The sequence below is a fragment of the Barbus barbus genome (genome assembly GCF_936440315.1).
Source record: "Barbus barbus genome assembly, chromosome: 29".
Taxonomy (NCBI): domain Eukaryota; kingdom Metazoa; phylum Chordata; class Actinopteri; order Cypriniformes; family Cyprinidae; genus Barbus; species Barbus barbus.
Window position 1 is genome coordinate 3,149,943 of NC_136757.1, and position 26,827 is coordinate 3,176,769.

Here is a 26,827-nt window from a genome sequence, read left to right on the forward strand (position 1 = left end):
CACTATGCAGAGGAGAAAATTTTAAAACTATCAGAGAGTTGTTACACTGCTTCTGAGTGAGAGCTCCTGTCACTGCTTCTGAGTGAGGGGTGGGGGTGGGGTGGGGTGTGAGTGACTGTGGATTGAGGAAGTGGGTGAGAGAGAGTAAGAGAGAGAGGGTCTGTTTTTTAAAATCTTTAAAAAATGCTTATAAAGCATTAAAGGTTTTGATAACACTTTATAATTAAGTCTCATTTGTTAACAGTAGGGAATGCATTAATTAACATGAACTAACAATGAAATATATATTTTTTACAGCATGTTAATTCTTCCATGATAGTATGAACTTACAATGAACTAACAAAGAACAATTTTTTTAAAGCATTTATTAATCTTTTTAATGTTAGAAAAATAGTCATGTTCAAAAGATAAACTTTAAAATTTAATAATATATTAACACATTTTGGAATTAATATTGATCAACATTAAATGGTATATAATTATTAATGAATATATATATAATGATAGCTACAGACACCAAACTTGGTACATAAATTGTTCACATTAAGCCGGACAACTTTCTAATTTATAGTCATTAGCTACGACCAACAGGAAGTCGGCTATATTTATTTGAATGTGTTTTTTTTTTTAAATGGGCTGTAAACAAATTCATACTCCTCCAAACAGAAACACGTAAATCACACCAAACATTTTTTCACATGATTCCAAAATACTGAAGATGCTACATTGCGGACCGATTTAGGATATCTCTAACGGTGATTTAATGGCAATTTATTAAAGTTACAGTAAAAAAGAACACTTTTTTTTTTTATCTTTTAAGAGCAGCTTCCAAACACTTCATAAAAAATTACATACACAGAACAATACAGTCTGAGGATATGTGATTAATTTCATGAATTTACAATACACTATGGCGAGAAGTAAATTTTAAAACTTATCAGAGTTCTCCTGTCACTGTGCTTCTAATGTGTGCGGTGGGTGACTGGGTGGGTGACTGACTGTGTGAGTTCAGTGAGTGTGGAGGGGGGGGGGAGAGAGAGAGAGAGAGAGAGAGAGAGAGAGAGAGAGAGGGTCTGTTTAAACTTCTCAATAAAATCCTTAAAAAATGCTTATAAAGCATTAAAGGTTTTGATAACACTTTATAATTAAGTCTCATTTGTTAACAGTAGGGAATGCATTAATTAACATGAACTAACAATGAAAAATATATTTTTTACAGCATGTTAATTCTTCATTGATAGTATGAACTTACAATGAGCTAACAATGAACATAATATTTTTAATATTAGAAAAATAGTCATGCTCAAAAGATAAAACTTTCAATTTTAATAATATATTAACACATTTTGGAATTAATATTGATCACCATTAAATGGTATATAATTATTGTTGATGTTAACTAATGATGTTGATGTTAAAATAATGTTGTTTTTTAACATTGGTTAATTCACAAATAACATTAAATATTAACAATATATTTTTTACTTTATTTATTTGTGTTAGTAAAAATTATTCATGTTAGTTAATGGAAAAATAAATCATTAAAAAATGCTTATAAATCATTAAAAGCTTTGGTAACTATAATAATTTCTCATTTGTTAACATTAGTAAATGCATTAACTAACATCAACTACCAATGAAAAATATATTTTGACAGAATTTAAAGTTTAATATGTTGTTCTGTGTGTGTGTGTTTCACAGAGTTGATGGTTTGGATTAACCCTTTAATTGCCGTATCCCTTAAAACCAAAAACTGCCAGAGGGTTACTGTGATGTGTGTGCTCGCTGGGCACCGTTTTATCGATGCCACCGGGGTGGCGTATGCACTGACGGCTTGGGCCCGTCATCGCTGCTTGCAGCTATATTATGTTTTTGATCCACGTCCGCTTCTTCGAATCCAAACTGTTCCCAAACAACAGAATTGCTTCTACCTCTTTTGTTGACCAAAGACTTCTGTGGCTGCTCTTTTTCTGCCATCTTCACTCGCGCTGATTTTTAAATGCGATCAGATACCACATACGCAACTTCTTTGCTGACAGTATAGAGTGAGAGAGTTCGGGCTTCTGGAAGGGCGAAAGTGCGGATGGGCGCGCGCGTCAGAACGCAGGTCAAAATAACTTTAAAAAAAAGTGAATAATCGTTTTTTTTTTCCATTACACCATTTTTGATTTAGATAAATCGCTCAAAGGGGTTTGACCAAACAATTAGACAAACTAGGTTTTTTTTATTTTTATAAATCATCCAAGCACCCGATTCCTAGCCATTTCTAATATACATTTGATATGACTAAATATTATTAAATTGTAAAGAAATTCCAAGATCAGTTCCCTCTTTACGTAGGCCTAGTATTTTCATTGGGTCAGTCGTAGAAAAATCTGATTGGTTAATAATTGTTGACGTTTAATCCAGGTGTGAAAAGAATGAATATCTAGCGCAAGAGCACGAGAGATGTGCGCGTGCACAGGACAAAGTTTGAGCGCCCACACGCACACTTGAGCAAGATGAGAGACACGTTTTAAGTGCGCGCATATACGCTGCTCTCGCGCAGAGAGAGTTAACTTAAAACGTGTCTCTCCTCTTGCTCAAGTGTGCGTGTGGGCGCTCAAACTTTGTCCTGTGCACGCGCACATCTCTCGTGCTCTTGCGCTAGTTTTATGCGTCCAGTTTTATGTGAGAGCAAAGGAAATCCGCGTGCGAGCGATTCGCCAGCGCATTATATTAATCTACTTTCACGCTACTAAAATGCAGTCTCGACATTTGGCAGTAAAATAACGCCATACCTACCTATGAAATCTTCCAAATGTTGCAGATATGAATGTCAAGTGTTCTATGTAACATTCTTTTGCACTTGCAAAACTTATTCACTATTCTTTAATATCTGTATTTGATTGGCACATAGGTGGAGGTGTTGCTGGCAGATGCAGAGCTGGCCTTTGTCCAATCAGACATTTCTAATGACTTCACTTCACCATGACAACCAATGTGGAGGTGCTGGCTCAGCAGATATTGACCGCTGAGAAGGTTTCAGAGGTGAGTGATGTGAGAGAGATACTAAAACAAGGTGATTTAAATGTTTAAGGTTGTGTGACACACCAAGCCAGAGGTCGGTCGTTGGTCAGTGTAGGGCCATTGTTGAGCATCTGTCAGACCAGTTTTTGTGGTGTGACTCAAGTCAAGCTCATTCAGCTCAAGTCAAGTCAGTAAAATGTTGATTCAGCTTGGTTTAATAAGAGTATGGTTGATGTTACAAAGTTGATCAGTTATTAAACAAATTTGCTTCGGTTATAAAGCAGCTCTACAGAAGTTACAGTGTCATCGTTCAACTCAGTTCAGTTGAGTCTCAGTTCAAGTCTTATCTGATAATCTCAGTGCAGTTAATTCATTGCAGTTTTGACACTCAAGAACAAATCTTACTATAATTTTATTTAATTTATATGATGGTATAGTTTTATATTAGTGCTGTCAACCGATTAATCGCATCCTAAATAAAAGTTTTTGTTTACATAATAAATATACACACTATATGAATGAATGAATGAATGAATGAATGATGCATCTATACACACATATATTATGTAAATGTAAATGCAAACACATTCATGTATATATTTAAGAAAAATATGATATGTTTATTTAATGTCTAATGTCTAAACCGCTGGCCACAAAAGTGAGTGCACCCCTAAGTGAAAAAGTCCAAATTGGGCCCGATTAGCCATTTTCTCTCCCCGGTGTCATGTGACTCGTTAGTATTACAAAGTCTCAGGTGTGAATGGGGAGCATGTGTGTTAAATTTGGTGTTATCACTCTCACTCTGTCATACTGGTCACTGGAAGTTCAACATGGCACCTCATGGCAAAGAACTCTCTGAGGATCTGAAAAAAAGAATTGTTGCTCTACATAAAGATGGCATAGGCTATAATAAGATTGCCAAGACCCTGAAACTGAGCTGCAGCATGGTGGCCAAGACCATACAGCGGTTTAACAGGACAGGTTTCACTTAGAACAGGCCTCGCCATGGTCGACCAAAGAAGTTGAGTGCACGTGCTCAACGTCATATCCAGAGGTTGTGTTTGGGAAATAGACGTATGAGTGCTGCCAGCATGAGTGCTCGGATCATACGCTGCACACTGTATCAAATTGGTCTGCATGGCTGTCATCCCAGAAGGAAGCCTCTTCTAAAGATGATGCACAAGAAAGCACGCAAACAGATTGCTGAAGACAAGCAGACTAAGGACATGGATTACTGGAACCATGTCCTGTGGTCTGATGAGACCAAGATAAACTTATTTGGTTCAGATGGTGTCAAGTGTGTGTGGCGGCAACCAGGTGAGGACTACAAAGACTAGCGTGTCTTGCCTACAGTCAAGCATGGTGGTGGGAGTGTCATGGTCTGGGGCTGCATGAGTGCTGCCGGCACTGGGGAGCTACAGTTCATTGAGGGAACCATGAATGCCAACATGTTCTGTGACATACTGAAGCAGAGACTGGGCCGCAGGGCAGTATTCCAACATGATAACGACTCCAAACACACCTCCAAGATGACCACTACCTTGCTAAAGAAGCTGAGGGTAAAGGTGATGAACTGGCCAAGCATGTCTCCAGACCTAAACCCTATTGAGCATCTGTGTATAGATGCAAACGGAAGATAGAGGAGTGTAAGGTCTAACATCCACCAGCTCCTTGGTGTCGTCATGGAGGAGTGGAAGAGGACTCCAGTGGCAACCTGTGAAGCTCTGGTGAACTCCATCCCCAAGAGTGTTAAGGCAGTGCTAGAAAATAATGGTGGCCACACAAAATATTGACACTTTGGGCACAATTTGGACTTTTGAAGTGAAGTGACATACTGCCAAGTATGGTGACCCATACTCGGAATGCGTGCTCTGCATTTAACTCATCCAACGTGCACACACAAAGCAGTGAACACACACACACCGTGAACACACACCCGGAGCAGTGGGCAGCCATTTATGCTGCGGCGCCCGGGGAGCAGTTGGGGGTTCGGTGCCTTGCTCAAGGGCACCTCAGTCATGGTATTGAGGGTGGAGAGAGCGCTGGACATTCACTCCCCTTCTGACGTCAGCGAGTTCACGGATGTAGCATTAAGCTTTGTAAACACGCTAACCGAACAAGCTACAGAAACAATAACGATAAGGACATTCTCCAATCAGAAACCGTGGGTGGACAGAACAATCCGTGCCGCGGTTAACACACGCACTGCGGCTTACAATGAGGCTCTTCTGTCTGGGAATACGAGCGAGTACAAAGCATCGTGCTATGCTCTCCGACGCGCAGTAAGAGCCGCCAAACACCGATACAGAGAGAGAATTGAGTCTCATTTCCAGCTCAACGACTCTCGACGGATGTTGCAGGGACTGAGGACCATCTGTGACTTCGGAAACAAATCCTCCGCGGAGGTGAGAGCAGATCCGTTGCTGGCCGGCGAGTTAAACATCTTCTACGGCCGCTTCGATGGCAACGGCGGCGGCGCGTTTCTACCGTCCAGCGCGTCAGGAAGCAGCAGGCAGAGCAGCGATGATCCTGTAATCACCGTGTCGGAGGATGAGGTTCGGAGGGCGCTAAAGAGAGTGAACGTCAGGAAAGCAGCCGGACCTGATGGGATAACCGGCCGTGTTCTGAGGTCCTGCGCCGATCAGCTCGCTGGTTTGTTCACTTCCATCTTTAATGAGTCCCTTGCTACCTCCGTGGTTCCCACTTCATTCAAAAAATCCATTATTATCCCTGTGCCAAAGATCAATAAACCCTCTTGCCTGAATGACTATCGCCCAGTTGCCCTCACATCTATAGTCATGAAGGTTTTTGAGAGACTTGTAAAGAGCCACATTTGCTCCTCCATACCTGATACTCTGGACGCTCTTCAGTTTGCCTATCGCCCAAACAGATCCACGGACGATGCCATTTCTCACGTTCTCCACTCTTCCCTCACACGCATGGACAGCAACAATGGGAATTATGTAAGGCTGCTATTCATTGACTATAGCTCAGCTTTCAACACTATAGTCCCCATCAAGCTGCCATCTAAACTCACAGACCTCGGCCTAAACTCCTCACTCTGTGACTGGATTCAAGACTTCCTCACCGGCAGACCTCAAGTGGTGAAAGTTGGCCAGTTCACCTCAAACTCCATCACTCTGAACATAGGAGCCCCACAGGGCTGTGTCCTGAGTCCCCTGCTCTACTCTCTCTACACGCATGACTGCGTGTCCTCTCACAGCTCCACATCTATTATCAAATTCGCTGATGATACTGTGGTTCTGGGCCTCATCTCCAACAACGATGAGACCGCTTACTTGGATGAGGTAGAGAGACTCACATCATGGTGCCAGGACAACTGTCTCTCTCTGAATGTGAGCAAAACTAAAGAGCTGATCATGGACTTGGACAGCAGCAGCCCTACACTCCTCTTATGATCAGTGGGACCCCTGTGGAGAGGGTGAGTAGCTTCAAGTACCTCGGTGGAAACATCTCTGAGAACCTGACTTGGACTACACACATCCAAACACAGGTTAAGAAAGCCAGGCAAAGACTGTACCATCTGCGTCAGCTGAGGAAATTCAGGGTCACACCAGCAATCCTGAAAACTTTCTATTCAGGGACCATAGAAAGTGTATTGACTCAGTGCATCTCAGTGTGGTATGGAAACAGCTCCAATCAGGACTGCAAAGCACTACAGAGAGTTGTGCGCTTAGCTGAGCGCATCTCAGGGTCTGCTCTCCCCTCTCTGCAGGACATCTACCTCAAACGCTGCAAAAATAGAGCTGTTAAAATCTTCAAGGACTCAAATCACCCTGCTAACCGACTATTCACTTTGCTTCCATCTGGTAAGCGCTTCCGTAGCCTGATGGCAAAAACTTAGAAAGACTTAGAAGGAGCTTCTTCCCCAGGCCATCAGGCTCCTAAACTCTAACTCTGTGTCATAACATCCCTTGACTCCATGTAAATATCACCATATCAATAAGCTATTCATAATTTTTCTTCATGTAAATATCATATATCAATAAGCTATTCATAATTTTTCTCTACCTCATATTGCTGCTATTTAAATACCCTGTACAACTTTTTTGCACATTATTTTTGCACATTCCTCTTATTACTATTTAAGTCAACAACATACTGACCTGCACATTTATATTTATATTTTTTTTTATCTTATCTTTTATTTTATTTTATTTTATTCTTTTATTTTATTTTTTCTACTTTTCTTCTTCTTAATATTTGTATACTTTATAATTGCACTGTCCTTGGAGCGGACCTGACCTAAGTTCAAGTTCAAGTTCCGTTTATTTCTAAAGCACATTTACTAACGGCCACCAGCCGACCAAAGTGCTGTACAATAATTACAGTATAGATACACAAGAAAGAAACACAATCAATAATCACTTAGAAACAATAAAAACAGGATGAATTACATGTTAAAAGCCGAGACAAACAGATGAGTTTTGAGAGCAGATTTAAACTCAGATAAAGTGGAAGCCATTTTAATTTGGGTCGGGAGATTTTTCCAGAGAGTGGGGCCAGCCACTTCAAAGGCTCTATTTCCCTTTTTTTTCAAGCGGGTTCTGGGAATCTGAAGGAGGAATTTGTTTCCCGATCTAAGTCCTCGCTTAGGAGTGTATGGGTGGAGTAAGTCCGTCAGATAAGATGGTGCAAGATTATTTAAAGATTTGTAGACAAGTAATAGAATTTTATATTCAATTATATACTGAACAGGTAACCAATGTAGAGATCTCAGAAGGGGTGTAACATGATAAATTTTTTTACATCCCTTCAGGAATCTAGCTGCTGCATTTTGAACGACTTGTAAACGGGAAATTTGAGTCTTTGAAACACCATAATATAGAGAGTTGCAGTAATCCAGCCGAGATGTAATAAAGGCATGGATAGCAACCTCTAAAGAAGCGTTGGAAAGAAAGGTTTTAATTTTAGAGAGAGATCGAAGATAAAAGAAACTAGAACCTACTACAGAGCTGATTTGTCTGTCAAATTTCAAGCCGTTGTCGATTTCCACACCCAGATTTCGCACTCGGGATGAAATAGCTAAATTTAAGAACTCAAGATTAGGTATATTTTGTGTTCTAGTTTCAGAGGGACCAAAAACAATAACTTCCGATTTATCTGAATTTAGAAAAAGGAAATTTTTTGAGAGCCATGATTTTACGTCATCCAGACATGCTGATAAACTATTAAGAACATGCTTTTTTTCCGTGGTCAAAGGCAGATAGATTTGCATATCATCAGCGTAACAATGAAAAGAAACGCCGTGTTTCCTAAAGATGGACCCCAAGGGAAGTAGATAGAGAGAAAAGAGAGTAGGTGCAAGAACTGACCCCTGGGGTACACCACAGGTTAGCTTGCGTAAAGAGGAAGAGAAATTTCCTATTTTAATTGAGAAAGTTCTATTTGTTAGGAAAGATTTGAACCAATTTAAAACCGCCCCTCCCAGACCCACATAAGACTCCAAGCGAGAGATGAGAATTGCATGATCAACAGTGTCGAAGGCTGAAAACAGGTCCAGCATAATTAAAATGACAGAATCACCAGAATCAGTGGCCATTAGAATATCATTAAGAACTCTTACAAGGGCAGTTTCAGTACTATGCAGTGATTTAAAGCCTGATTGAAAAGTCTCATAGATGTGATTATTAGTTAAAAACAACTGGAGTTGTAAAGAGACAATTTTTTCCATCACCTTAGAGATGAAAGGTAGAACAGAAACAGTCCGAAAATTTGCTAAAATAGAAGCATCCAGTGAGGGTTTCTTTAGCACAGGGGGGACTGTGGTCATTTTTAAACTATCAGGGATGAACCCTGATTGCAGACATTTATTGAGTAGAGATACAAGCCCTGATCCTACAGTATCAATTATTTGCTTCAAGTAGCGAGGGTGGGTTTGGGGAGGGTTTTAGTTTTGTGATTACTTCCTTTAAAGATTGCAGGGAGATAGAATTAAAAGTGGTCCAAGAGGCCGATGGACTCATTAACGTCATCATTTCATCATTGGTCACTTGTATTTGAGCTCTCAGATGAGTAATTTTGTCCCCAAAATGATTCAAGAAATCTTCACATAATGCACTGGTAGGATTCTGGAAAGCCTGTACAGAAGGATTTAGTACCGAGTTTATAACAGAGAAAAGAACTCTAGGAGTTTGATGATGTTTCTCGATCAAATTAGAAAAACAGAGAGACTTGGCTTTCTTAACAGCTCTCTGGTATAACGATAAACAGTGTTTAAATATATTAAAAGATATTTGCAGTTTGTCTTTCTTCCACTTTCTTTCTGCTTTCCTACATGATTGTCTCAGTGAACGAATATCTTGATCTATCCAAGGCTCTGATTTACCCTTCGGCTTTAGTGACCTATAAGGTGCAATAGCATTTAATATCTCCAACCATACAGTGTTTAACGATTCAAAATGTTGTTCGACATCTAAATCAGATACTAAAAACTCAAGGGATACAGAAGAACTGATATCATTGTATCGTTCAGTAAAGGCCTCGCAGAATCGTGGTGAATACACTCGGACTTGTCTTATATCAGAGGCAGTTATATGAGGGATTGCGGGAAGAGACATTTTGAACATGATAGGAAAATGATCAGAAATAGGAGATTCGATCACATCAGTATCAATTATAGACAGACCAAAAGACAAAATTAAGTACAAAGTGTGACCTTGATTATGTGTAGGTTTTTTAACCCATTGCATTAGATTAAAAGAGTCAATGACATTCAAAAACGCCGCCGCTAGTTTTTTCGAAGGACAGCATACATGGACATTAAAATCTCCTAAAAGAAGAATCCGATCATGTGTAGTGATAAGATCCCCTACAAACTCAGAAAATTCTTCAATAAAACCTTTCGTCAGATGTGGTGGTCGATATATTAGAGCTAACACAATAGGTTGAGTCCAGTCAAGTAGTAGTAGCTGAACTTCAAAGCTTGTGGGGTTGATGGAGGGTAGCAGTTGACAGCGTGATCTAAAGCTTTCTTTAGCAATGACAGCTAACCCTCCACCCCTACCAACAGGACGTGGAGAATTATAAAAACAATAGTCTGTTGGGACAAGTTCTGAATAAGGGCTCAGATCTCCTACCTTCATCCAGGTTTCAGTGATAAACAGGAAGTCCAAACTGTAAGACGAGATAAAATCATTTAGAATAAATGTCTTATTAACCAAGGAGTGTGCGTTGATCAGCGCCATTTTTGGAGAGCGTAGAGAGCTGCGTGAGGCCGAGGCTTTCCTTAGAGGACGAAGATTAGCAGTGTTTACTCCCTCAGGGCGAGGTCGAATAATAATCCATGAATCAGGATCCTGTAGCAGTCGAGCCGAAGGATCGGGAAGAGCAGGGAAATCAGTCCGAGTATCTATAAGCCAACGAGATGACGGGACCGGCGAATGCCAAACCGCGAAGCGGATCAAGTCCTTAATCCGTGGCCAAGACGTAGAGCTGAGTAAAAAGCCAGCTCGCAGATGAGTCTTTAATCTGACAATTAATCCGCTGCGTTTCCCACGCCTTCTCTGACGCTTCCTCGGGATAACATCCAATGGCCAGCGGCGAAGAAAAACTGGAATGTCTCTTAAAGTGCTCCTGTATGTGTTGTCTGCGAAATTTCCTACTTTCGCGTCAAAAACATCCACGCAGCAACTGCGAATGTCCAGGAGTGTCTGACGATCGTAAACGAAAGACTCGGCATAGTAAAAGGGTATGAGAGCACATAAAAACAGCCAAATATAAGACATAGTAAGGAGCGATAGACGGCATGCCACTCTCACAGGCGCTATCTTTTGCATCTTTTGACCTACATTTTGCATCTTTTGACCTACATTTCACTGCTGGTGATACTCTGTATAATTGTGTATGTGACAAATAAAAACTCTTGAATCTTGAAGTGACATTGTAATTTAGTTTCTTTTTTCTTGTCTTCACCACCTGGCTACTGTTGTAAAATGTTGAGAGATTCAAACAAAAAATAATCAATAAATAGAACAAAATAAAAAAATAAAAAGACTGCAAGTGACATCACCCATGGAAGTGCAAGTGTCTGAGAGTGCAAGTCTGCAGCCAAAACCTATTGGGAAAAGGCAGAGATTGTCTTACTATTTGGGAGATGAGAGGGTCTGTATTAATTACTATTGGAGAAAGCGTAACGGCTAACTTGGAATTATGTTTTATATTTCCATTGTTTTGTAGGACACTTTGTTGAAGTGTGGAAACTCACTGCTTTTGACCCTCAGATGAAGATGAATTTACTGTGTGTTGTAGGGACAGTCGTCTGTGTCAGACAACTCAGTGATGAGCTCCTCTCCCCAGCGCATTCAGATCATCTCCACTGACCCCTCTGTCACAACACCCCAGAGAATACAGGTTCACACACAAGCGCACACACACACATGCTTTATCGTAGATGGTGCACTAACACATTCAGACACACTCACACTCTTTCTCTTTTTCAGATAGTCACTGAGCAGCAGACAGGTCAAAAAATCCAGATAGTGACGGCACTGGACTCCACTGTGCCCAAACAGCAATTTATCCTGGCAGCACCTGATGGCTCTTCAGCAGGCAAAGTCCTCCTGGCATCACCTGAGGGTACTAGTGCCAAGCATCTTATTTTTGCCACTGCTGACAGCCTGGTGCCTGGACGAATTCAGGTATGAAGCCACATAAATGCATGGGTGTTTCTTCAACCGTGGGCACACTTATGTCTCAGGGATTTTTTGTATATTATTTTTCCGTTCATGCACTTACATGAAGTTATAGTGTACCTTCCCTAAGAAACTGGGGAATATAAGATAACTACATTTGTTAGGGTTAGGTTTAGGGGTAGGTTCAGTGTTGGTACATAATTGTTCCCCAATTATTGTAATTACTATAATAAGTACATAGTATATACATGCAGAATAGGAATGTAAAGTTCATTTGTCACCCTGGACCACAAAACCAGTCATAAGGGTCCATTTTTCGAAATTGAGATTTATACATCATCTGAATAAATAATCTTTCCATTGATGTATGGTTTGTTAGGATTGGACAATATTTGGCCGAGATACAACTATTTGAAAATCTGGAATTTGAGGGTGCAAAAAAATCTAAATATCGATTAAATGATCCAAATGAAGTTCTTAGCAATGCATATTACTAATCAAAAATTAAGTTTTGATTTATTTACAGTAGGAAATTTACAAAATATCTTCATGGAATATGATCTCCTAATGTCCTGATGATCTTTGGCATAAAAGAAAAATCTATAATTTTGACCCATACAATGTATATTTGGCTATTGCTATAAATATACCCCAGTGACTTAAGACTGGTTTTGTAGTCCAGGGTCACATTTTTGCTGAACAGAATTTTGGGTAACATTTTTTGCCATGTTTTTAACCCCAGTCTTCATTTATTTATGCTATTTTCCAAATGCCTTTTATATTTAGATTTTACTGTTATACTCTTGTCCCAGACCCTGAATTTCAATCTTAAAATATTTAAATCCATCATAAAAAGTTGAATTATTACATCCAGGGTTCAATTTGCAGATTTCTCTGCCTATGCTGTTGATATCCCCGATTCTAGTAATTTTTCATCCCCCCGATACATTTTATACCCAATTCTGGTCAGGCGTTATGCATTTCCTGGTTCCGAGAGTAGATGATGTTTTCTTACTGGCATATTAACACCGGAATATTAACAGATTCTACCACATATAATGGTAAGTAATTGGATAAATATTATGTTATAATTTTATTTTAAAAAATCAAAAAGCGAATTGTGACTTTTTATCTCGCAATGCTGAGTTTATATCCCAATTCTGACTTCTCCTCAGTATTGCGATTTCTGAGTTTATATCATGTAATTCTGAGAAACCTTGCTCCTGAGAAACTCCTAAGTCTTAAGAAAATCGTAAGTCTTAAGAAAATCCTCTTTTCCATGTGAGAGAAAACACTGATGCTCCTATTTTCTGAAAGCCGGCTCCTCACCAACTCCACACCACTCACAGACTCTGGTTTATAATACAGGGAAAATGGTCAGTCGCAGTAACCTCTTTCACAAGTCTGTGATGTTTTCTTAAATGTATCTGTATGGCAAAACTAATTATAGGACTAGAACTAACTGTTGTGAAAATGGTTTATATTTTAAAGGGGTCATATGATGCGATTTCAAGTTGTCCTTTCTGTTTGGAGTGTTACAAGCTGATTGTGCATAGATAAGATCCCTGAAGTTCCAAAGACTAAATTATCAAAACGAACGAGATATTCTTTATCAAAGTTAAGACTCTGCCACGCCCCCCTAAAACGGCTCATTCAAACATTCAATCTTGTCTACGTCAAGATGTGGAAATATTTGCGTAATGCCGCCCAAATGTTCACGCAAAGAGAGAAGGTGTGGTTTCAGTAACCGCAGTAGTGTTGATGCAGCCATGCCAGGGAGACGCTGTGTGTTTCTAGGCGAAAGCAAAAGCACTTTATTTGACCTTCCGGAAGTAGATGCAATTAGGAATCATTAAGATTACTTACAACAGAACAGTACAACCCAGATGTTACTACAGCGCATTTTATGGACGACCGTTTTGTGAACCTAGGAGAGGAGGTAATTCTGACTTTGCTATGACAATCTGGCACTTCTGAATCAGCGACTGTAAGTATGTTTTGTTATTAGTTTAAGTATTTGCTATTGACTGTTCAAATGCGGAGTTTTGCGTGTCGTGTGTGTGTGTGTGTGTGAGAGAGAGAGTGTAAGAGAGAGAGAGGGTCACATCACAGCAAATACATAAGCATCATCACTTTGTCTGTCACGTGACTCCGTTTCCCTTTCGGGCTTGAACTGATGGTAAAACTAAGGACATTATTAACTGTCTTTACTTTTATTTTGAAAGCTGAAGCTTGTGATTATGGTAAGCGTGGTTACATTTCCGACAAGAGCTTGTGGTGTTCAGCTAATCACAATGCACTGTGTCAGCTGGCCAATCAGAGCAGACTGTGCTTGTTGGAAGGAGGGGCTTTGTGGAAAACGATGCGTTTGAGAGAGGCGGGGCATAGAGGACCTACAATAATGTACAGTATTTGAAAAATAATGTGTTTTTTGAACATTAAAGCATGTCAACATATTCTGTTACACCAAATACACAAAATAATGATCTTTAAAAAAGCATCATATGACCCCTTTAAATAACCATGTGCTTATGCTTGGATAGTCCAGTAAATTAAAAATTTTGATTATTTTCTTGTTGATGGACACAAAGCAAAAGTCGGTTATTCATAATTGAACAGCTTTGTCACATTGTGTATTTTCATATTACTCCATGTTTCATTGTCACATGAAAAAAAGAGTAAAATCTCTATTAGATGATGCATTTTTACTGTATTTTACACAGGAGGCTATATACTGTCATACCCATCTGTGAACTAGAGAATTACTTTTATCCTTGGCATCATCATCATCAACCCTGAATGCCAAGTAATTAATCCTTCTGCCTTTTCTGGTAGTTTGTAACAGATGCAGTGTCAGTGGAGAGGCTTCTGGGTAAAGGGGCAGACATGAGCCGAGCCCAGCCTATAGAATACTGCGTGGTGTGTGGAGATAAAGCCTCAGGTACAAACACATTCAATGTGAATAATGCCAGAGCATATAAAGGAAGATTACATATGTGACCCTGGACCACACAACCAGTCTTAAGTCGCTGGGATATATTTGTAGCAATAGCCAAAAATACATTGTATGGGTCAAAATTATAGATTTTTATTTTATGCCAAAAATCATTAGGACATTAAGTAAAGATCACGTTCCATGAAGATATTATGTAAATTTCCTACAGTAAATATATCAAAATGTAATTTTTGATCAGTAATATGCATTGCTAAGAACTTCATTTGGGCAAATTTAAAGGCAATTTTCTCAATATTTAGATTTTTTTTTGCACCCTCAGATTCCAGATATTCAAATAGTTGTATCTCCTAACAAACCATACATCAATGGAAAGATTATTTATTCAGCTTTCAGAAAATCTCAAATTGAAAAATTGACCCTTATGACTGGTTCCCTATCAGTCAGTCACGTTCGACGTAACGTCAGTGTGACTGACTAATGGGAACTCGCTCGAGAGCCCAATCATCTTCGAGTGTTAACAAAACAAGCCAATGACAGTTGGCGTGCGTGTTTCGCCACACGCACCCCGCCCCGCAGTGCGGGTATAAAAGGAGAGCGCGTGCAAACGCACATCAGCTTTTCGCTTCGGAGCCGAGCCTTGCTGCGAATCTCCGAGAGTGTACAAGACAGCTTGACGAGTGTTGGTGTTACGGCGCGTCAGCGGAGGTTGCGATCCAGTGCTGCTGCTTCATCTCGGCGTGCTGCAGCTCTCATTCTGCGGTCGCGCTGCGACCTCTCCTGGGCGCTTCAACACTTTTTCTAAAAGAGAATTTCTTTCAAAAAAGAGCAAATTCTGAAAGAGCTCCACGAGCGACGGGCGTCTTTTTAAAGATGGCTTCCCGCTCGTGTGTTTCTGGATGTGGCCGTTTCCTGGCTTCATCTGATGGTCACGATCGCTGTGTCTCGTGCTTGGGCTTTCAGCACGCTGAGGCAGCGCTCGTGGATGACTCATGTTCTAGGGAACATGACCATCGCGATGCTGCGCTCCAGATACCTCCTCGTCAAGCGGGGGGGTATCCCCCTTGCCATGCCCCGTTCTAGTTCCTCCGGTTCTCGGAGGGCTACTTCGGCTCATGGTCAGGGTGACTTGAGGATCACAGTGAGAGCTTCCCCGTCGAGTGCGTCTCCGCGGGCCTCTCACTCCTCTAGCGCATCGCACCGTCTGGGGTTTCCGGACGAGTTTGTGGAGTCCTCGGACAGGGCGGGGCCCAGCATCTCGTTCGGAGCTCCAGCAGATGACAGGATGTCGGTCACTGCATCAGGGGATGAGCTAGGTTCTGGAGATGATGATTCGGCTGCGCTGCCTCCATCAGGAAGAGTGGCGTTGACCGAGTCAGATCCAGAACTGACTGCTATGCTTTCCCGGGCCGCTGAGAGCATCGGGCTGCACTGGAGGCCTCCTCCTTCTCCCGAACGCTCAAGGCTGGACGATTGGTTCCTGGGGGCGCAGGCCGATCGCAGGCAACCGCCTCCGGTTCCATTCTTCCCGGAAGTGCATGAGGAGGTGACTAGGTCTTGGAGGGCACCTTTTTCTGCCCGAAACAGACCTAGTGCCTCCTCCGTCCTCACCACCCTCGACGGTGGGGCGGCCCAAGGGTATGTGGAGATCCCCCCAGTTGAGCGCGCCATTGCAATGCAGCTCTGCCCGCAGGGCGCTGCCGCCTGGAGGGGTAATCCACGCCTTCCGTCCAGGGCCTGTAAGTTCTCGTCCGCTCTGACGGCCAAGGCTTACAGCGCTGCTGGACAGGCCGCTTCCGCCCTGCACGCCATGGCCCTCCTGCAAGTCCACCAGGCCAAGGCGTTAAAGCAGTTGCACGAGGGTGGTGCTGACCCAGCCGGATTGCAGGAACTGCGCACAGCGACGGACCTTGCCCTACGGGCGACGAAAGTCACGGCGCGGGCCCTGGGTCAGACGATGTCCACGTTGGTGGTCCAGGAGCGCCACTTATGGCTGACCTTGGCGGATATGAGGGAGTCTGACAAACACCGTTTCTTAGACGCCCCGATCTCCCAGGCCGGCCTATTCGGCGAAGCGGTGGAGGGCTTTGCCCAACAGTTCTCCGCCGCACAGCAGCAGACAGAGGCGTTTCGACACATCCTGCCCCGGCGGTCCGCTGCTGTCTCCACCCCACCGCCGGCTGCAGCTCCTCCGTCTGCTCGTCGCCGAGGGCGCCCTCCTGCGGCCTCCACCTCCGCTCCAGCTCGGCCCCAGCAGCAGCCTTCACAACGGCCGCAGCGTGGAGCTGGCCGCAGGAAAGCGGCGCAGCCCGTCTCTGCCCCTGCCAAATCTGTGAAGCGCCAGGGCAAGCGGCGGCCCTGAGACGGGCGACCCGGAGTCTCTGGATCCTGCTCTTCAGGAGATGGTGACTGCACCACTCCTTCCCCCGGAGGAGGGCCGGGTGGAGAATCTTTTGTTCCCTTTTTATTCTGTTCCGCTACTGGCTCTCCAGCCAGTGGTACCCAAAACCTCAAAAAAAGAGCAGTTTCCTTTTTCTCCGGGTCCCAAGAGGGCGAGGATGGCAGTGCACGAGACCCCGTCTCCACACTCTCGTCCCCCTCTCCTTTCGCCTATGAGCAGCAGGGTCCGGTCCGAGGACGCGATGCCTTCTCCCGCGCCCCCTGCTCAGCCTTGGAGCCAGGTAAGTGTCGCACTGCACACTCAGACCCCACTTCGGAACGCACTGCCTTCCGAGGCGGGCCCCTGCGCTCCACTTCGCTGCCCCGCCGCGGGTACGTCCGTGGCTCCCTTGGTCCCGCTTGTACGGTTTCTGGGGGCCTGGCTAGCGCTCCCCAGGCCGTCTCGCTGGCTCATGAGAACCATCAGACTTGGCTACGCGATTCAGTTCGCCCGGCGTCCCCCCAAGTTCAGGGGCGTTCGGTTCACCTCTGTGTTGAGCAAGGATGCCCCTCTCTTGCGTGCGGAAGTCGCGGTCCTGCTGGCGAAGGATGCGATAGAGCCGGTCCCTCCAGCCGAGATGAAGTCGGGGTTTTACAGCCCGTACTTCATTGTACCCAAGAAAGGCGGTGGGTTACGACCAATCTTGGACCTGCGCGTCCTGAACCGGGCCCTTCACAAGCTCCCGTTCAGGATGTTGACGCAAAGACGCATTTTTCAATGCATCCGTCCGTTCGATTGGTTCGCAGCGATCGACCTGAAGGACGCGTACTTTCATGTCTCAATCCTGCCTCGACACAGACCGTTTCTCCGCTTTGCGTTCGAAGGACGAGCATATCAGTACAAAGTCCTCCCCTTCGGGCTATCCCTGTCGCCTCGTGTCTTCACCAAGGTCGTGGAGGCAGCCCTTGTTCCATTAAGGGAAGCAGGCATTCGCGTTCTCAACTACCTCGACGACTGGCTCATACTGGCCCAGTCTCGAGCACTGTTGTGCGATCACAGGGACACGGTGCTTGGCCACCTCAGCCGGATGGGGCTTCGGGTCAACTGGGAAAAGAGCAAACTCTCCCCTGTGCAGAGGATCTCTTTTCTCGGTATGGAGTTGGACTCGGTCAACCTCACAGCACGTCTCTCAGTAGAGCGTGCTCAGTCGATGCTGAACTGCCTGGAGTCTTTCCAGCGCAAGACAGCGGCTCCACTGAAACACTTTCAGAGGCTCCTGGGGCATATGGCATCCGCAGCCGCTGTCACGCCGCTCGGGTTGCTTCATATGAGACCGCTTCAGCATTGGCTTCACGACCGGGTCCCGAGATGGGCATGGCGACACGGCACTTACCGGGTCTCAGTTACCCCGTCCTGCCGTCAGACCTTCGGCCCGTGGTCGGATCTTGCTTTTCTTCGGGCAGGAGTTCCCCTAGTGCAAGTATCCAGGCACATTGTTGTCTCAACAGATGCCTCTGCCATGGGCTGGGGAGCCATGTGCAACGGGCGTGCAGCTGCAGGGCTCTGGACAGGGTCCCGGTTGCAGTGGCATGTCAATTGCCTCGAGTTGCTAGCAGTATGGCTTGCGCTGCGCCGCTTCAAAGGGCTGCTACACGGCAAGCATGTACTGGTCCGTACGGACAACACTGCGACCGTTGCGTACATCAACCACCAGGGTGGTCTACGCTCCCGTCGCCTGTCGCAACTCGCTCGCCATCTTCTCCTTTGGAGTCAGAAGCATCTGAGGTCGCTTCGCGCCGTTCATATCCCTGGCGAGCTCAATCGTGCAGCCGACGAGCTCTCACGTCAGCCCGCCCTTCCGGGAGAATGGCGACTCCACCCCGAGGTAGTCCAGCTGATTTGGAGACACTTCGGGGACGCTCAGGTAGACCTGTTTGCCTCCCCGGACACGTCCCACTGCCAAATGTTTTACTCCCTGTCCGAGGGTACCCTCGGCACGGACGCGCTGGCACACAGCTGGCCTCGGGGCCTACGCAAATATGCGTTTCCCCCAGTGAGCCTTCTCGCGCAGACCCTGTGCAAAGTCAGGGAGGACGAGGAGCAGGTCCTCTTGGTGGCGCCGTACTGGCCCAGTCGGGCTTGGTTCCCAGAACTCATGCTCCTCGCGACAGCCCCTCCTTGGCAAATTCCTCTGAAGAGGGATCTCCTTTCTCAGAGAGGGGGCACCCTCTGGCACCCACGTCCAGACTTGTGGAATCTCCACGTATGGTCCTTGGACGGGACGCGGAGGTTCTAGGTGGGCTACCTCCATCGGTAGTAAACACAATCACTTCAGCTAGAGCCCCGTCTACAAGACACGCTTACAGGCTGAAGTGGAACCTGTTCGTCGATTGGTGTTCTTCCCGCCGGGAAGACCCCCGGGGATGCCCGATCGCGGTCGTGCTTTCTTTCCTGCAAGATGGGTTGGAGCGAAGGCTGTCTCCCTCCACCCTCAAAGTGTATGTCGCCGCTATTGCCGCACATCACGATGCAGTAGACGGTAAGTCTGTAGGGAAGCACGACTTGGTCGTCAGGTTCCTCAGAGGGGCGAGGAGGTTAAATCCTCCGCGCCCTCATCTGGTACCCTCTTGGGATCTCCCCTTGGTCCTGTTGGCCTTGAGGGAGGAGCCCTTTGAGCCTCTGCAGTTAGTAGAGCTTAAGTTTCTGTCGTTGAAGACAGCACTCCTCACTGCATTGGCCTCGGTCAAGAGGGTAGGGGACCTGCAGGCATTTTCGGTCGACGATTCGTGCCTAGAATTCGGGCCGGATGACTCTCACGTTGTCCTGAGACCCCGGCCTGGTTATGTGCCCAAAGTTCCCACCACACCCTTCAGGGATCAGGTGGTGAACTTGCAAGCGCTGCCCCGGGAGGAGGCAGATCCAGCCATTGCTCTGCTTTGTCCCGTCCGCGCTTTGCGCACTTACGTGGACCGCACGCAGAGCTTCAGGACCTCAGACCAGCTCTTCGTCTGCTTCGGGGGACAGCAGAAGGGGAAGGCTGTCTCCAAACAAAGACTTGCCCATTGGATAGTCGAGGCTATAGTCTTGGCCTATCAGGCCCGGCGCTTACCGTGCCCCCTCGGTGTGAGAGCACACTCTACAAGAGCCATTGCTTCCTCTTGGGCGTTGGCGCGGGGCGCCTCGATAGCAGACATTTGTAGAGCTGCCGGCTGGGCGGCACCTAACACGTTTGCGAGATTTTATAATCTCCGTGTAGAGCCCGTGTCCTCCCGTGTACTTGGCTCAGACGGCCAGTAGCACTGGGACACTGCTCGGTGTCAATCCCGCTTGCTGCGCCATTCCCCTCTACGGACCGGATACGTGCGCTTTGTTGCTTCTCAGTTCAGTTCCCCATGGCGAACCCTGTTGAAGTTCCTCCCGCACCCTCGGCAGTCAGGCGTGGCGGAACGCCAGACGCCAGGTCCAGCACTCGTGTGTTTGCCCAAGGTCAGCCCTTGTGCTGGGCTAGGTGCCCGTGTGTAGTGATTCCCCTTCGGGTGGTCCCACATGTGTATTCTTCCACGGTACGGTTCCCCTCACGGTGAGCCCGTGTCTTTCCCTGGCAGAGACCTTCTGCCGTCTCTGCTGTGTTGTTATCTCACCCCAGGCTGGCTGAGTCTACCTCAGAGACTTCCATATGTAGTACTGCCCTTGGTCAGTCCATATGTGTAATTGCCACGTGGTACCTCCTTACGCAGGATGTGGCTTCCGTAGCGTTCCCCTACTTGTGGTACGCTTTCCCAGTGTTATCCATACCCACTGTACGGAACAGCAGTGGCTGTCATCCCTGCCTAAGCCTTGTCCTATCTTCCACCCCAACTGGTGTGGGGGGACTTGCCGGCTTCCGCAGGGCACTGGAGGGGGTCAGCAATAGTGGCGTTTTCCAAGGGATCCCATTAGTCAGTCACACTGACGTTACGTCGAACGTGACTGACTGATAGGGAACGTCTCGGTTACGTATGTAACCCTCGTTCCCTGAAGGAGGGAACGGAGACATAATGTCCCGTCGCCATAGTTGCTGTACCACCGCTGTACGGCCGGGGCACACAGTCTCGGCTCCTCAGCGAAAAACTGATGTGCGTTTGCACGCGCTCTCCTTTTATACCCGCACTGCGGGGCGGGGTGCGCGTGGCGAAACACGCACGCCAACTGTCATTGGCTTGTTTTGTTAACACTCGAAGATGATTGGGCTCTCGAGCGAGTTCCCATTAGTCAGTCACACTGACGTTACGTCTCCGTTCCCTCCTTCAGGGAACGAGGGTTACATACGTAACCGAGACGTTTTGTGGTCCAAGGTCACATATGACAGACATTTGTTGCCCATAGACCATCTAGTCCCTACTATTATTTGTATAGCACTTTTAACAATGCAAATTGTGTCAAAGCAGCTTTACATCAGCTTGATATAAAGCTGGGTGGCTTTATATCAATGCCTTACTGTATTTAGACGGGGAAATAGTTTGTCGAAATAGTCATTCTCCTCTGGCCAGACAAAATCATCTGATGAGTATTGCAGGCTGAAATAGCAAAAAATGCCTGAAATGACCAGGGGTGCATGTCCCAAAAGCACTGTAAGCCAAAGTAGATCATAAAGATCTTTGGTGCCAATGGTTACTATCATCTTCGATAATAATGGCCCAAGCCAGTTCTTATCTGATTGACTGGCTGCAAACTATTTCAGTTGACACCAAGAAACAACCTCGTATTTTAAAATATCTAGGCTGCCGCAAAGAACATTTCAGAGAAATAACTAACCATTAGATTTGGCTAGTATGTGGGGTTCATATTGGATCTTTGAGTCAAGGTATTTAAGAGTTTGTTTGAGAAACCTAGTAAACTCCTTGATCTTACTTGATCTAAATTTATATGTCTGATTTCAGGTTTAAGATGCTAAAGATTTACATCATGCCTCTAAAGGTCATGTGAAAACAAAAGGACATTTTGCTGGTCACTTTACCGTCAATAGCCAGTTTGAACTGATCAGTTGTGTTGGTTCAAGGGTCAGTATAAGGTAGTTGCTGCTGCTGCTGACAATTTAGTTCCAAAGCAAGGAAGCACCATCCATTATATTGATGAAATTGTTTCTTGATCGGAACAGATTTGGAGAAATGCAGCATTCCATCACTTGCTCACCAATGGATGCTCTGCAGTGAATGGGTCAGAATGAGAGTCCAAACAGCTGATAAAAACGTCACAATAATCCACAAGTAATCCACACCACTCCAGCCCATTAATTAATGTTTTGCGAAGTGAAAAGCTTCACATTTGTAAGAAACAAATTCATTATTAAGGCATTTTAACGTCAAACGGTTGATTCCACCTAAAATTCCACCTAAGCCCTCTATCCATAATATTGCTTTTTTCAGTGAAAAAGTTGTCTCTTCTGAATCAGGAGAGAATTGTGCGTAGGTCAAGCACCATTTACAAGCAAAAACAGTTCTAAACAAATATGTGTGTGGATTTTGAGGACAACAGGGGATTGACCTTTTCACTGGAGGAGGCATTATGGATTATGAACTATTTTGTCCAGAAGCGATGGTTGAAAGTTAAAATGCCTAAATGATGAATTTACAAAGACGTACTTTCACAAGACATAAATTGATGGACTAGAGTGGAGTGGTGTGGTGTGGATTATTTGTGGATAATTGTGATGTTTTTATCAGCTGTTTGATCTCTGATGGCACCCATTCACTGCAGGGTGGGGTGGGGGGGTGAACTATTTCTTTAAGTAAGCCACTCAGAGACAACAGGAGGGTGCCTGGGACAAGGAAAAAGAGATTTAGAAAGCCTACTCTGAGCCCTTGATGCGTTGAATAAGTGAATAAATCTGCTGCCTTCACTAGGGAGCATTCGAAAACACGTCCTATATGCTTTTCGTGCAACAGCGCCCCCTATTTACCTGGATCTTCTCATGTACAGATTGATTTGACTATAAATAAGAGAGTAAAGTTGTTACATGTGAGTTGGTCATTATATTAAGTTTTTGATGTTGGATATTTTTGTTTACACTATTTTTATTTTTAAATATACAATGTGCGGGTTTGTGTATTTGAAGGGAGGCATTATGGGGCGGTCAGCTGCGAAGGGTGTAAGGGATTCTTCAAGCGAAGTGTGCGCAAGAGTCTGACATACAGCTGCCGCAGTAACCAGGACTGTGTGGTCAACAAACACCATCGCAACCGCTGCCAGTTCTGTCGTCTCAAAAAGTGCTTGGAGATGGGCATGAAGATGGAGTGTGAGTGCATATAAAAATAACAATTCTGAGCACATGGTCATACCATGAAAAAAAGGTACAAAACTGTCACTGGCCCATGTTTCCAGTGACATGAGAGCCCAGCAATGTCGTAACTGACAATGATACTGTACAACCTTTCCACAAACAAACATAGGATTTCACAGTCTTGCAGGATTTGAGAACGTGGTATTATTATGAAGACATTTTTGTGGACTTCAGGGCAAAAATAAAATCCCACAAATGTGTAAATTGTGGCCCCTTTAAATGTTTCATAATTGCTCAGTGAAAATTTGGAAGCTTCTCACAGCGTTTATGCATTTTGGATTACTCACATAGCTGTACAGAGCGAGCGGAAACCCATTGATCTTCCTAGAGAAAAACCTGCCAACTGTGCAGCATCCACAGAGAAAATCTACATCAGGAAAGACCTGCGAAGTCCCCTCATCGCAACACCGACCTTCATCTCTGAGAAAGACACCTCACGGTGAGACTTACGTTCACAAATCTGTATGCTATACATGATGCATACACCAAGCTTAATGTAATTCAAATTAGAACTGAGAATTTAGTGTAGTGGATTTCAATACGGGGTATTAATTTACTGTTGCTTTACTTTATTTGACTATTTATTTCTTAGACATCAGTATATCAGATTCTGGCTGATTTTAGTTGATTTGGATAAAAGCATCTGATAAATGAATTAATTAAAAAAAAATTTGTCATGATTTAATCCTCTGTGCAGGTCCAGGCTGTTGGACTCTGGGATGCTTGTCAATATCCAACAACCTTTAATACAAGCTGATGGCACATTACTATTAGCAACAGACAAAGTAAAAACATCTGCATAACTTTTTCTTTTTGAGTTGTGTGTGTGTGTCCTTAAATTGTGATTTAATTGTGTGCCAAAATGCCAAATTGTAATGAGTTAAACTTTTTACTCTGATCTCATATACAAAAAGTTGTCATGCATTTATTTATTTGTCATAATTATTGAAAGATTAAGCATTAAATTAAATCTCAGAGCGTTATTCAATAAGAATAATTTAGATCAAAGGGGTTGAACTGACCGTTAAAAGGTTCAGAGTCCCTCATTCAAAATGTTTTGGTATTTGTTGCTGTGAAATTGAATGTTTTTTTAAATTATAATTATGCATGTTAAACATTCAAAAAAGCTGTAGCTGTTTTGTTTTTTAGCTTTAAAATATAAATTAAGATTAGTGCTGTCAAATGATTAATCGCATCCAAAATGAAAGTTTTTGTTGACAATATATATGTGTGTGTACTGTGTATATTTGTTATGTATATATAAATACACACACATACAGTGTATAAATATTTACATGTATATATTTATATTACATATAAATATATTTAGTATATAAACAACATATTTTTCTTAAATATATGCATGCATGTGTATGTATTTATATATACATAAATATACACAGTACACACATATATGTCACAAACTTTTATTTTGGATGCGATTAATCGTTTGACAGCATTAATAAAGATGTTATTTGATCATCAGGCGGAATCAGGACAAGGTGATCTGGGGACGCTGGCTAATGTGGTTACATCATTAGCCAACCTGAATGATCCTGTTAGTAACGGAGAGATGACAGACAGTCAGCTGGAGGAATCACCCAGTGAAATCACACGGTGTGTCACTAATGCAGACAATATATGTGTATGTTTTTCACAACGTAAAGAGATACAATATTATGGTATCTGTTATAGGAATAAGTCATCTTAAAAAGAAAATTAGGTAACACTTTATTTCAATAGTCCACTTTAGACATTCTACTAACAGTAAGTTTGCAACTACATGTCAACTAGCAGTCATTAGAGTATTAGTAGATTGTCTGCTTAATATCTTCTAACACTATGTTGATGGATCTACAACATACCGACTGTAAGAAACTTTGCAAGTATATATTAACTTATTCTACTAACCTTAACCCTACACCTAACCTAACAGTCCACTCTGAGAGTTAGTAGACATGAAGTTGCAAATTAATGACAATTAGTTGATGCGATGGAACGGGTCTGACACAGATGGTAAGTGAAATGACAAGGTGTTTATTTACAGGGTGTAACAGCAAACAGCAATCGTGTGGATTCTTCGGACTTGGTGAGTGTCACTTCGTGAGGTTAAGGAGAAAAGAATGTCAATCACAATCAGTCTTTCTGTTTTGACAGATCCTGGGGATTGGCCGCGGCAGAGATATACGGGGAGCCGACCAAGCCACCGGAACAGACGAGGAGGAGGACTGGAATAGGACAAGGCAGAAGGTAAGTAGGGACAGGTAAGTAATCGCAGGTAGTTATACTCAGCTTTGTCAGGAAGCAGAGATGGTCCATGGAGTAATCCTGAGATCGGACAACTGGTGACTTTGGTGACTGAGCTTATAAGTGGCTGGTGATAATGAGGTGCAGGTGCAGGTGATTAAAACTCAGGTGAAGTGGATCGGGGTAACTGGCTCTGGGAGGAGCCTGGTCCTTCTGTTACAGTACCCCCCCCCTCCACGGCCCACTCCTGGGGGCCGACCTCGGCGTCGTGGTGGTCTGCCTCGGCCTCGAGGTGCAGGACGATCCGGATAGGAGGCGTGGAAATCATCCAGAAGGCTGGGATCGAGAACATCATCCCTGGGGATCCAGGAGCGCTCCTCAGGACCGTACCCCTCCCAGTCCACGAGGTATTCTAGTCTCCCACCACGACGCCGGGAATTTAGGATGTCTCGGACCTTGTAGATGGCTCCATCATCAATGATGAGTGGGAGAGGGGGTTCCTCGGTCGGACCAGGCTCTGGGGAAACAGAAGGGTAATATGGTTTGAGTAAGGAGACGTGAAAAGTAGGGTGAATTTTATATTGTGCAGGGAGCTGAAGCTTGAAAGTGACCGAGTTGACCTGTTCCAAGATGGTGAAGGGGCCAACGAACCTGGGACTCAGCTTACGGCTGGGCAGGCGTAGTTGAATGTCTCGTGTGGACAGCCATACCTTCTGTCCAGGTAGATAGGTGGGTGTTACTGCACGACGAGCATCGGCGGCGATCTTCTGCCCGTTGCAGGTGGTGATGTGCTGAGTCCCAGACTCCCTCGCTTTCTCGGAACCAGTGGTCGACCGCAGGCACATCGGAAGGTTCTCCGGACCAGGGGAACAGTGGAGGCTGGAAACCGAGTACGCACTGGAAGGGAGAGAGTCCAGTAGAAGATTGACGGAGTGAATTCTGGGCGTACTCGGCCCAGCCTAGGAACTGGTTCCAAGAATTCTGGCGGCGATGGCAGAAGGTTCTCAGGAAGCGCCCAATTTCCTGGATTTTGCGTTCAGTCTGCCCATTTGATTGAGGGTGATAACCTGAAGTCAGACTGATGGTCACACCTAGGAGAGCGAAGAAGGCCTTCCATGCGCGGGAGATGAATTGTGGACCTCTGTCCGAGACTATATCTTCAGGGAGGCCGTAGTAACGGAATACATGATTGAATAAAAGTTCTGCTGTTTGCATGGCAGTGGGGAGTCCAGGTAGAGGAACGAGACGGGTGAATTTAGAAAATC

The 26,827-nt window shown here is 44.5% G+C and overlaps 1 protein-coding gene across 4 annotated transcripts in view; it reads left to right on the top strand.

Moving 5' to 3' along the window:
* The window catches only part of LOC306849577 (nuclear receptor subfamily 2 group C member 2-like), a 75,032-nt gene that overhangs the window by 31,019 nt on the left and 17,186 nt on the right, over positions 1-26,827 (top strand). For 2 of the 4 annotated variants that reach the window (XM_079384717.1, XM_079384718.1), the window contains exons 2-9: positions 2,900-3,030; positions 11,281-11,382; positions 11,472-11,669; positions 14,499-14,604; positions 23,091-23,270; positions 23,607-23,754; positions 24,013-24,100; positions 24,802-24,932. In XM_079384717.1, coding sequence (XP_079240843.1) covers positions 2,971-3,030; positions 11,281-11,382; positions 11,472-11,669; positions 14,499-14,604; positions 23,091-23,270; positions 23,607-23,754; positions 24,013-24,100; positions 24,802-24,932 — 1,013 coding nt within the window. In that variant the 5' untranslated portion in view covers positions 2,900-2,970. Of the gene's footprint in view, positions 1-2,899; positions 3,031-11,208; positions 11,383-11,471; positions 11,670-14,498; positions 14,605-23,090; positions 23,271-23,606; positions 23,755-24,012; positions 24,101-24,801; positions 24,933-26,827 lie in introns of all 4 variants that reach the window. The other 2 variants (XM_079384719.1, XM_079384720.1) reach the window with 1 other exon arrangement.